Source organism: Saccostrea cucullata, unplaced genomic scaffold (genome assembly GCF_032062105.1).
Source record: "Saccostrea cucullata isolate Sc308-1 unplaced genomic scaffold, CSIRO_AGI_Scuc_v1 ctg349, whole genome shotgun sequence".
NCBI lineage: Eukaryota > Metazoa > Mollusca > Bivalvia > Ostreida > Ostreidae > Saccostrea > Saccostrea cuccullata.
Window position 1 is genome coordinate 216,125 of NW_026928102.1, and position 12,212 is coordinate 228,336.

The following is a 12,212-nucleotide window of genomic DNA, read 5'->3' on the forward strand; positions in this document are numbered from 1 at the left end:
TCTAAGGCATTTAAAATAGCATTGTCCTCATGAGAAATGTGCACGTAATGGGCTGATCAATGAAATGGCCAGGGTAAATCGGGGTTAAAGGACTAAGAAAGTAGTCCCAGCTCGCCCCCAATGTTTGCTCAAGTATTATCTTGGCATACATGAATGAGTTTTTAAAATAGTTCTTTAGTAAGCTCAGGTAAGATTTACACATTCCTTGGCAGTCACAATTGTTTGTTTATTGTATTTTGGCAGGAACTTTTAATTCTTTAGTTTTTAAACACAAGATAAATAAATTTTTAATTACAAATACACACTGTGCAGTATCTACATGTACATATGGAATATACACATTTTTTATATTAGAAATTTAAAGGATGCAAGCAATGGATGGGGTGAGGCTGTTATGAGAAATTTTAAAAGATACACAGATTTCTAGAAAGAAATCTTGTGTATCCAGACATTACATAACTCTGAAAGGACAACCAAGTACCTTTTCATATAAAGAATGTATGGAGCAGAATACATCTACATTTGTCATGTCAGTATTTGTGAATTTATTGTAGCAATTCATTTATATATTAAGTATGATTGATGCCCCAATTTCATGTAATGGTTCTTCACCAAATTGTTTTAATTTTCAGAGACGTGTCATTTTGTATTTTTCAGGCGTCACGTAAAGTTTCTAAATGTGGCTTCCTCTTTGTGGCACCAGATTTTGACTTCAGCAATCCACTGGAAAAAACCAAGGTATATATATAAGCTGCCAACACCAGCAGAGGCATGCCAAAATACATGTATTTACAGAAAATTAATTATGCTAGGAATGTTTGAGTAATAAATTTTTCATAAACTATTTAATCTTTTGTTATATATAAATTATGCTAGGAAGAAACACTTACAAAAAAGAAATAGTGATGAACAAATGAAAAGATTGCTGTTTATTGTTACAATCTCTTTTATATTGAAAAGTAATTGACCAAATTATAAAAAAAAAATCTGTGCAAGGCTAAGTGGCATATGGCACTGAATTGATAAGGCCATGTTAGATATAGATTGTTTGGAGCCACGAAAACAGGCAGTTTCCCTTGGGCTGTTGGGGGAATTAATTATCTGATAAGTAATTCAATAAGCATCATTAATTAATTGATAATGTATTAACCCTACTGGATTTCACCAGTAATTAATCCCTTGTGGTGTAGCTTACTGAAATTAAACTGGGATATTGTGTCATGCTTATAGATAGTAGTGTGATGTGATTTAAAGGGAAGTAACTCTTACCAAATTTTTATTTCCTCTTTCAGAGATGGCAGAGGAGGTTTATGCGTTTGTTTGATGATGGTGAACTGACATATTGTGTGGATGAGGATGTAAGTTTTCAACAAAATAATTTTAATGAAAAAATCATTGGATAAAAAATTGCCACTGAATGCAAATAAACTACAGTCATAAGGGTCTCAGATCTCAAAACTTTCCAATTCACAAATATAAGAAGATGAAATCCATTCATTAAATTATTATATACCTAGGTTTGGAACATGACATCATTTTCCAAGAATATATGGCTGGATGATCTGTGCACATTATTTGAAAGATGCAAATATATCTGGAGAATGAATTCATGTTAGATCACTCATTTGACCCATTATATCCATAACACAAGCATGTTCCAGAATAAAACATACATGTTCTGTAGACATCTTGTCTGGAAAAAAACATATTAACCAGTCTAAAATAAATTTAGTTTGGGGTATTAACACTCCTCTTAAAAGCATTAAGCTGTTCTCCTGGGATCAGATATGAAATATGTAGAATTCATTAAATGATGTATTTGAAATCCCACTTAATTGATGTGTCTGCTTCTAGCAGTTTTCCCTGAAATTTGAAATATACCGTATAATCCCTATTAACCGCCCCGGGCGCTTAGAAAATTTCAAAAAGGGGGGGGGGGTTATTTTGGTATTCTCTTTATATTATTTAATGTCATTCTTATACTTAAAAATTTTTAAAGAACAACTAAAAATAATGTCGAACTTTACTTTAGGTGAAGATAATCCACCAAATTTATGCGATATGATTCATTTTCCACTGAGAAATTGGATTATAGACAAGTTACATTTTCACTTTGTTCAAATTTTGGCAGATTTTGATACGATTCTAGATGATTTTAATCACTGTACAGGGGGCCCTTATTCTCTGATGATTGAAAAAAGATCTAGGGGGCGCTTATAGGGGCAGGGGCGGTTAATAGGGATTATACGGTAAGTTTTTTTTTATTTTCAATGCAGTCTGACTTGCTGATTTTTGTTTTTTCTTAATTTGTAGCCTGAAACAATTCCACAAGGGATCATTGATATGAACAAATGTTCAGCAGTTAATGATGCCGAGAGTGTAACATCCCACCCTTTCTCTCTGGAAATTGTGACGCCAAACAAAAAATACTATATCAAAGGCCAGTCTAAAGAGGAATATCAGTGGTAAGGACAAATTGTACAGTGCTGTGTACAGCATTGGGCTGAGATATAGCTAGGCTTCCTGTCTAAGTAATCACAGTACAAGTACTTAGGGATTGCTTGCATGTACTTAGATTTATATGTTTCCTACAGGATGTTTCATTTATTATTGACTGCGGGTCCATTACAAATGAAAAGTTAGTTCTTTTCTATAGTCATATAAGTACCCAGATTCAGAACTATGTTGTAGGAGAAAGTACAGAGCAGTACATTTACTTACAAATTGTCTATTTATAATGTCAGTCCACAGTTTACATCTTTCTTTCAACATATTTAACATTTGAAAAATACGATAGTTTAAAAAATACAAACAATCATAATAAATAACATTGTACAAATTCAAGTCAAAGGTTTTCTTCAATAAAGGCCTATCTCTCTACCTACAATCTTAGAAAAAAAGGACACTTTTTCCACATGTATTTTTTTTTTTTACTTAATAAGATTAATCAACATTTTACTTCAAAGTTTACCTTAAAGCACCAGCCACTCCCAAGAAAGTGATTTAAAGGTCTGCATTTAAGTCATGTTTAAGATAAAGTAATTTGCAGACTTAAAAAATAATTTTTTTAGACTCTACATATAATATATAAATGCCATCTTTTAACATTATCATGTCACACTTTTTAAAGAAATTTTAACCATCAGAGTCTAATGAGCTGTCATGATTCTTACTTTTTTGTGAACTTCACCAGGGTCCAAAATATGTCATGTTCAAATCTTATGTCGTTGCAGTATCTGTAAATATTTGCTAAGGTAGATTTAGGGTATAGATAAGTTTCTTTGAAATTTTAAATCGTTATGTCATAATTGTATTGACAAAGGAAGACAAAAATGTTCAGTGCAGAGACGACATGCTGTAGGTCAATCAGACTATCATGACACCCTATCATATCGCCATGTGTAAATATTTAACATCTTCAAAATTTCTGATAGCTCATTGATCCATCCGAAACCAAGGGGTGTAGAGATTAATATTTGATGTTATGAAATGGCAGCTTAATCTAATTGAAGACATGCATGTACTCTTGTTGTACTTGTTATATTAGAATTTTCTGCCAGAAAATAATGATGTAAAGGTTACAAGTTGAACTTTTGATGTTAAAGCTGTGTGGATAAAATCAGGAATACTTTTAGTGCAAAAATGATATACGAGATTTAGATGAAAATATAAAGCATGCTAGAGTGCACCGAACTTGCATGCAGTGTCTTGGAATTTTCAAAAATTGCAAGATTCTTATATTAATAAGCAAAAAAAAACCCAGAATGCGTTAGTTGTCCTGATCTTGTTGATAATGACTTTTATTTTGTTATGTCTAGTTTGTCTGTCTTGGGAGCATGGCCTGTTGATTAAATCTTTGCATCCAGTGCAATAATACTGCTAATTACAGCGGTAGGGTGAATTATTGATAAGTGCTACTGTTTAACATTTCCCTCTGATAATTGAAATGAGCCCAGAGTTCAAAGGGAAAACAGAGGTCACAGAAGAGGGTCATCTAAGTGTATGGCCTTTGTTGTTATACGTGTATAATTTGTGAGTTATGTCTACAAGACCTTGGGTTTATTTTGTTTGAAAAAAGATGAGAGTAAAAATAATTATATCCTGGGTTTTATATACCGGTACATTGATGTCTGTATGCTATATTACATGAAATGTTGAACAATTTAAATGTTAAATTCTTTAGAAAATTAAGTAAAAAATGATACTGTAGATCACTTAATTTTTTGACACCTTATGCTAGATAGTCATTTTTTATGTCTTTTTATTTATTGAAAAAAATTATTAAAAAATGAATAAGATTTATTAGCTTTTAAATACCCACTCCACAGGTATATTTAAATTTTCAATTTAAACAAGCTACAAATCCGTGGTTCATGTTAAATTTTATGATTCAAGCTATCAGATCAAGCTTAGCAGTACCGTACATGCTTGAAATGGGAAATTAATGTATAAAATTAATGTTTTGATTTAAAGTAATGTTCTATTTTAAACAGAAAACACATGATCCCCAGACTCTAAACATGACAGTTAGCATTATGATCCATCATTGATTTCAACTATGTCATCGTAAAATACCATGCTTGTGTTATTAATGTCACTTTCTTCTTTGTTGTATATATTTTTAAATAAGTTTTATTGTCGCTACCAGGTGGCATGATGTCCTGCAAGTCTTCCCAGGCCGGCTCACCAAAACCAAGAACCGCAGATTTACCATGCCTATATTTAGTAACAAGGAAAATGTCCAGGTAGGGTGTTTTACAATTTGTCAATAAAATAGGGAAAGCGAGATATACAAAACTTTCGAGAATAAGTTTTCTGGTGTATTATTAAAGATTAAGTGTATAAAAAGCAAATTTCTATGGATATTTCTTAAAAGTCAATAAATACATGAATAATTTGAATTAATTATTCAATCAGGAAATGTGAATTTGCAATTTTAAGATGTGAACACATGCACTTATGATCCATCTTTGTTTAATTTAAATTTAAAGCAACTTTAATCCAGTGGACAGAAATTTACAAAATCTATATTTCTTTCAGCCAACCTCAGCTAGACTACCCAGTGCAAGCAGCATTACAGAACCAGAGACTGTTATAAATGGAAGATTTAATGTGGAAAAAGTCAAATCCAAGGAACAGCAATTCTCCACCTACAGAGGTGTCCGAAACATGAAACACAAGACAGACAAACATTATCAGGAGGGACTCAGAAAAAGTAGCAGTTTACACGATCTGTCCTCCGCTGAGATGGAAAAAGATGCACCCAGGGACTTGGCCGAGACTCGATACTTGAGTCGCTCTGGTGATCGGCTGGATAGTGTAAGTGGCTCTAATGAAGCATACAAGTCGAATGTTGCACGAGTCTTGTCCGATTCTAATTATATCAATAATCCTTACTTTACAATACCTCGGCGAACATGGCAAACCTTGGCTGCTAATTATCACCCTGCATCTTCCTCTGTTTCCCATGCTTCTGTGTCTACTGCTGCATCTTCAAATTCTTCCCCTCCCCAGCATTCCCAAGTGACCGGTATCCCGGCCCTGAGGCGGGGGTCCCTGGACGACAAGACCATCCCCGTCAGTAACAAGCCAAAGAACGCCAGCGAGAGGGCACGACTACACCGAGAGAGGTCAACAAGTCTGAAAGATTTCTCCACCCAGTTGTCTCTGGCCAAACAGGAAGGGAGCGGTAGAACTTCTCTGTCGGGACTGGATAGGATGTCTTCACGAAGCGACGCTCAGTCTGTGGGCAGACAAGGTGGTCAACCTGAATACGAGTCCCGCAATAATGAGACAGACGAACACAAGGTAGGCTTACAGAAAAAAAGGTGGCTCAATATGGTCCATTGCATGCATCAATCAACAAGCATTTTAATGCATTTTGCTCTCTTTTACTTTTTATTTTTGATTTTTCTGCTTGAAAATGTTCCAAATTTTAGAGGGAGTTTTAACACCGGAATGCTCAAATGCTGTTGATTAATGCAAAAAAATTTCTTTTAACAATTTTAAGTGTATCTGTTTTTAGCTACCGTACTTTTTATTTGGAGAGCTAGTATATTTTCTCTCTTTTGAACAATTTTGATGTATCAGTCTGATTTTGCCTGACTTCTGGAAGGTTTTAAAACAGTGCCTGATATTTCATGTTTGGTTTTCTTTGCATGAAGTGCATTTGACATTTACTGCAAGGAAAAAAAATGTTACTGACAACCGCTGTTCTCAAAAGATTTCATTACCAAGTCTCCTTTGTACAAGAAGTTCATGGTAAAATCTGAAAATAATTCACCACCACCTTCAGTGATATTGTATATTAATGTCAGGTTATTAAGAGGTTTTTGTTATTTCTCGTAATGTGTGTTGTCCTGTAATGGTTAATGATAAAAATATCTGTGTAATGTTGTACTATCAATCAACAGAAATGATGAATGCCACGTAAGGGACATGACCCAGTGTTATGAGAGGTAATCATCATGAGGAGAATTTGTAATAATTTTTAGTAAAAAAAACAAAGCTTTTATATCTATATATTCAATCCTTTCAGTGAAATTAGTTCCATCCGTTGGAGATGGAATGCACAATATTCTTTTCTCTACAGAATTAATTCATTTCAGTTTTGAAATTCCAAACATCTGGATGTTGGAAATAAATCATTTGATTTTAGGGAAAACTTTTCAATGGACATATCATTCTGAGCAAAATAAATAAGTGGCACAACTTAAGAGATCAATGGGCAAATGCCATTTTCTCAAGTTTAGGAGCAATAAATTGTGTGAAAACTTGATACATAATATTGAGTGTACTGTGAATTTATTACTGTGACAAGACAGTGATATTTGTGTGTCCCTGGTAAATACATTGATAAATGACTCGATTTTCTTGCCCCTCTTTTACAGGTGAGGTTATCTGATTGGTTATAAAATATAGGTATGAGTGAGTCCTTGTTTGGAATTCTTGCAATTTTTGCACATTACTGCTCTCAAGTGCCAAGAATAGCTGTTATATTAACCTAATAAATTTATCTTATATGATATACCAGTATATAAATATTATATAATCAGTTCAAAGCAGTTCAATTTACCTTTTTTGCCCTGAGTAGATTAATGCCAGTTTTACAAATTTTTAGTTAGATCCACATTTTTTTTATTTTTTGAGAAGGGAACATACATGTAATCTAATTTAATGTCACCAAATCAATTTAAACTTTGGAGTTAAACATGATAAACGCAAACGTTGAATCAATTCAAAATATGCAGAGTTAATAGTTCCAGTATGAAAAGCAAAAATTGTATCAGCTTCTAGAGAGATTGAAAAACTTCAGTCATTTGGTACTACTGAAAAAAAATAAAATGATCACTTTAATTTTCAAGAATAAATCAGTACACGCTTAATAGAACTAATTGAATTTTATGCTAAATAAGCAAAGAACTTTAAAAACTCCAATGCCAACTTTGTATAGTCTGGTTGACTTTGTCTTTTCAAAGTTTTGAAAGACTCTTAAATTTCAATTTACATACAGAATTTGGTAATTTATTTTTCTGTGTGCTAATGAAGCAGTAAATCTTATTTGTGTTGGATTGATCTTGCTAATTCATGGCATATACATATTAGACCAGTCTTTGGTTTCCCCCATTAAAACTGGACAGAGAATGACCCATGGAACAACTTTGAATTTGTTATTATCATGTTTATTTTGTGGAATATATGACATTCCTTTGATTTGAAAATCAAATAATTGATTCTTTCATACATTTGAAAAAGTTTTATAGAAGGCTGCAAAAGTGTGAACATTTAAACTAGATTTTTTAAAGGGCAATTTTTAAAGTGGAATATCATAAGAAGCTGACCATTTGAGAACTGAGCATGACATGCGATCATTGAGGAGTGAGAAACTTCTATATTCGGAACAAGTTATTAAGAATTTTTGGGAATGTGACACTCAGCTGTGCAAGTGATACCCCTTTTGATAATGGTAGTTGTCATAATATGATATAGCGATACAACCCACTAAGTTGCGACAAAGAAATTCTTGCAACAAAAGAATAATTTGTTGGCATCTAAAATGGCCATTCTTGTGGATTTTCCAAGGAAGTGTAGCATAAATTATATACCTTAATTTACGTGGTTTTTTGCGTGAGGAATGATCGTTATTTTCATCAAGGCAGATTGGGTAATTCTGAAGGCTGATCTGAGGACTACAGGGCACTTTCTCAGTTTTAAAGAGATTTTGAAGTTTTAATGGGTTTATAGTACTTCACATATTTAAAACATGGTTGTATGACATTAAATTATCACTGCTTTTTAAGTATGTAACTGTGTAAAGTCAACAAAAATGTAAACATTTTATCCATGGGTAGCGTCGTTATCCGACAGAAATATCACGTACATAAAACCATACTTTGTAATGCGGTAATGGCTCAGAAATAAACAGTTAACGGGATAATCACTTGTGTATGTTTATCAAACAGACAATGCAAGGTTGACAACATTTTGATTAAGAATTAACAACATGGGAAGATAATCTCGTTGATTTTACACTGACAACATTGATGAGTTGTGTACAGAGAATTGATACACAGGGGGAACAGAGATTGACAACTTTAAATCAATGAATTTACCTGGGCACCCTCAAAACTTTTAATTTATGTGTCCAGATATCTTTGACATGAATGTCAATCGGGCTCAGAAAGGAAAGGAAGACTGATATGGTGTAATCATGGTGTCATCTTTTGATTACATGTATCTAATTAATCACATGGAATTATACATAGATCTGTACCTTTGGAAAAATCGTAGGATTATGCAGGTACGATATGTGTGCAAAATTTAAAAATTTGATTTTGTTAAGATTTCCTGAATGTTAACTAAACTGTTTGAGTAAAAATCATTGGCTATGTGGAAGAATATTAATTAATATCTATATTTTTTAAGCGGAATAGATGGTTACACAAAACTAAACTTATTTAACAGTTTTTTCTTTGAAAAATTATTTAAAATTTTTTGGGGGTGGGGGTTGCCTCCCAGGTTCTTGTTTAGATTTCAAAATAGCAAGGGCAGTGGAATAAAAATTTACACAGGTATCCATGCCAAAAGGTTCATTTAAATTAAACAAGATTTTCAATAAATTTCGAATGCTTGTGATTTGTTAATATAATGTGAAGCTAGTTCAAGAAGAAGCCTGAAAAGAAAAAACAAATGCAATAATTTCAAGGTTCTGGAATTAATTTTAATATTTCTTCAGACTGTATTCATATTCATTCATAAATAAAAAGAAAGCCCCATGAAATAAATTCTTATACTGCAGATGGTAATTTATTATGTGTAGAAATTTAAGAGATTTTAAAGGTTTCCCTGTCTATCATTATTAGTTCTCAAATTGCAGCAAGATAGAGCATAAATCACAAGAAGCTTGTAAACCTCTCACTTTCAACAGATATAAAATATCACCTCTGTTATATAGGTAAATCTTTACGGTTGATTCAGAAGAACTCTCCACTCTTTCAAAAAGAAAAAAAATGAGGAAAAAAAAATAACTGCAGGGGCACATGTTTTTACTAGCCTATAGAATAAGGTTTGTTCCCATAAGTGTCAGAGTCAAGATTCGACATTGCAGATGAAGGAAGATAAAGCATTTGTATGGGATAAATAGATACAATAATATTTTTGAATAAATAAGGCTACAGTTTGGTTAAGGATAAGAGAAAAATATAAAGGAAGTTTGTCCCTAAAAGAAAATTTAAAGTTCCAGAAAATGTCAACTGTGAAATGCAAGCATGTGGTATATAAAATAGTTTTTGTGAATGATTTAAGCCTGATACACATTGGTATTTACACCTATGGGTATTTCAGATCGTTTATTACAGGCAATGTTTACATTTGTACATCTGATTTAAAATCCCCGATTGATAGTTTGAGCCCACTGTAAATATGGCAACATTTTAGTGTCCCGGCCTTATTGGTGACAATGCAGACTTAAGAACCATCTTTTATGCCCTCCTTGATACATTATAGCAACATAAAACCCCACACACAATGCAAGACCTTACACCTGATTGATGTCCCCTCTAATTAAAAGTAAACAATGACTACCTGCTCCCTCTGGCAAGGAAATATACACCTTGTCTTAACAGGTATCCCAGCTGGAACATAGTCGTTGGGCAATGGAGAATTCAAAAGGAAGATATATTTTTCATATTGTGACAATGTGAGGACTTTGCTTAAAATTACACCATGATGTCCGCATATTGTGTGTCTAATGTGTCAGTCCTGTTGTGGGCCTTTTCCACTGTCATATCAGGTACAGGCAAAGTTAGAAATTTGAGAGGCTTGATGACTTGAGTTCTCATGTTATTTTTGTCTTTTTATTCTTGGCACCTTTTTCTTAAGGATAAGCAACTGTCACCTTTTGTGTAAAAGGAAATGAATTACGTTGTGTATTTTTGTGTATTATCCAGACTGTGCTATGTTTTTGTAGATGGCCAAATCGTCAGAGCTGCAGGCTGCAAGCAGAACACAGTCCTCACCTGTAATTAGCGGAACCCCCAGTCAGTCCTCACGTTACGAGGTAAGACAGACCATATAGGTCACCAAGTGACCACAATGGAAATTTTGTTGCATGTTTTAATATGCAAATAAGGCAATGAATTTTAATGCAAGGCACTTGTACCTTATTACTTCTGGATTGTTTTAATTATATACTGCACAAGGGAGTGCTTTGCAAAGAAATCTTCTTACTGACTTAAGGTTTATCTACCATTTTGACAGCAGATGTTTATATAGGATTTAAAAAGTTAGTCATGTAAAAATGTTTCGCCACAAAGATTGGAATTAAGTTAACAAGGTTCTTGATATGGTATGGAAGACAAATTGTCCTCATGCCAAACCCAAGAGAGCTGGGTGTAAAAAGCTAGCACTCATTAAAAAGCTATCATCTTGTCCAGGTATGGGGACTTTAAGCTCAATACTTTTAACAGGAATGCCAACGCTGCCTGGCTAAGACATCCTGATTACATTGCCATAAAAAGATTACTTAGTGTGTATGTGTTAAAAAAATCTTGTATCTTACCTTGGAAAAAACCTTAAATTTTCTTTTTTTCCACTCATGTTGAAAAATTGACCTTTTTAGGATTTGATGTACATGAAGAAAGGCTGGCTTATTAAACAAGGGTCATCTGAAAAGGTAGGTAAAATATATCCAGATAGATAATTAGTTTTTTCTGTGGACTGTCAGATGTTGTCATAGATAACTGCCAACTTAAAAAAGAATATAGATTTTTATTTTCGTGTTGCTTCAATAACTTTTCCAAGTAAGTTGTGGTGTTTTGATAAATGGAATAAAACTTTGTCAAGGTCTTTTGTGAAACATAAAAACTCCTTTTTTGATCCATAAAGATAAAAGTGTGGATGATTTGGTACAGTGTATATATTTAATTATCCATTAAATTGTGAGGATTGGAAATGTCCTTTGTATCACAATAATAAAATGATGATGAATATTTTGCTTGGACAGGATTGGAAGAAGCACTGGTTTGTCTTGACGGGTAACTCCTTGCGGTATTACAAGGATGCCAAGGCCGAAGAAACTAACACTCTTGATGGCAAAATAGACCTGTCTGGATGTTACGATATCTCCGAAGTCAATGTCGGCAGAAATTACGGATTCAGGATTAAGGTGCGTTGTTATCAAATCTTCATATGTATTTGTTGGTCATGCTCAAATAATGAGTGCTTTTGGTTAAAGCAACTCAATTTAGTTTGGAATATAAAAGAAACCAGAAACCTTTTTCTTTCTTTTTCAATGGTCAAGGATACATGATTGATGTTCAAGATGAATTTACAACCAACATTCATGTACATGTATGAAGACAAAAAAAAATCTATTAGTTGAAAGCTATTATATTCTTTTATTGAAAAAGAAGTATTTTCTGCAAGTAATATTTTCAAATGGCTATTAATTCTCTTTTTTTTACCCCCCAAAAAAGAAAAGAAAAATATTTTCATTAAATGATTCTTATGTTCTGTACATTACACATTTTCAGAGATGTCTTAATTAACTGTAGAGAAATATATATATCATGTATCAAGTTAATTTTACACAGAGTGGTTAGCAATCCAAGGCATGCTCATTTACATACTCTGTCTTTCTGACTGAAGTGGAAAAGCTTGAGTGTACATATTTGAGTTGTTAAAAAAAATTACTGTGCTCTCAGTCAAATTTC

At 33.0% G+C, this 12,212-nt stretch overlaps 1 protein-coding gene across 8 annotated transcripts in view; it reads left to right on the plus strand.

The window, feature by feature from the left end:
• Positions 1–12,212, plus strand: part of LOC134276428 (uncharacterized) — a 44,736-nt gene that overhangs the window by 5,055 nt on the left and 27,469 nt on the right. For 5 of the 8 annotated variants that reach the window (XM_062758681.1, XM_062758684.1, XM_062758683.1 and 2 more), the window contains exons 2-9: positions 658–738; positions 1,293–1,358; positions 2,314–2,465; positions 4,649–4,745; positions 5,041–5,808; positions 10,469–10,558; positions 11,120–11,173; positions 11,504–11,665. In XM_062758681.1, coding sequence (XP_062614665.1) covers positions 658–738; positions 1,293–1,358; positions 2,314–2,465; positions 4,649–4,745; positions 5,041–5,808; positions 10,469–10,558; positions 11,120–11,173; positions 11,504–11,665 — 1,470 coding nt within the window. The remainder of the gene's footprint in view (positions 1–657; positions 739–1,292; positions 1,359–2,313; positions 2,466–4,648; positions 4,746–5,040; positions 5,809–10,468; positions 10,559–11,119; positions 11,174–11,503; positions 11,666–12,212) is intronic. The other 3 variants (XM_062758686.1, XM_062758687.1, XM_062758688.1) reach the window with 2 other exon arrangements.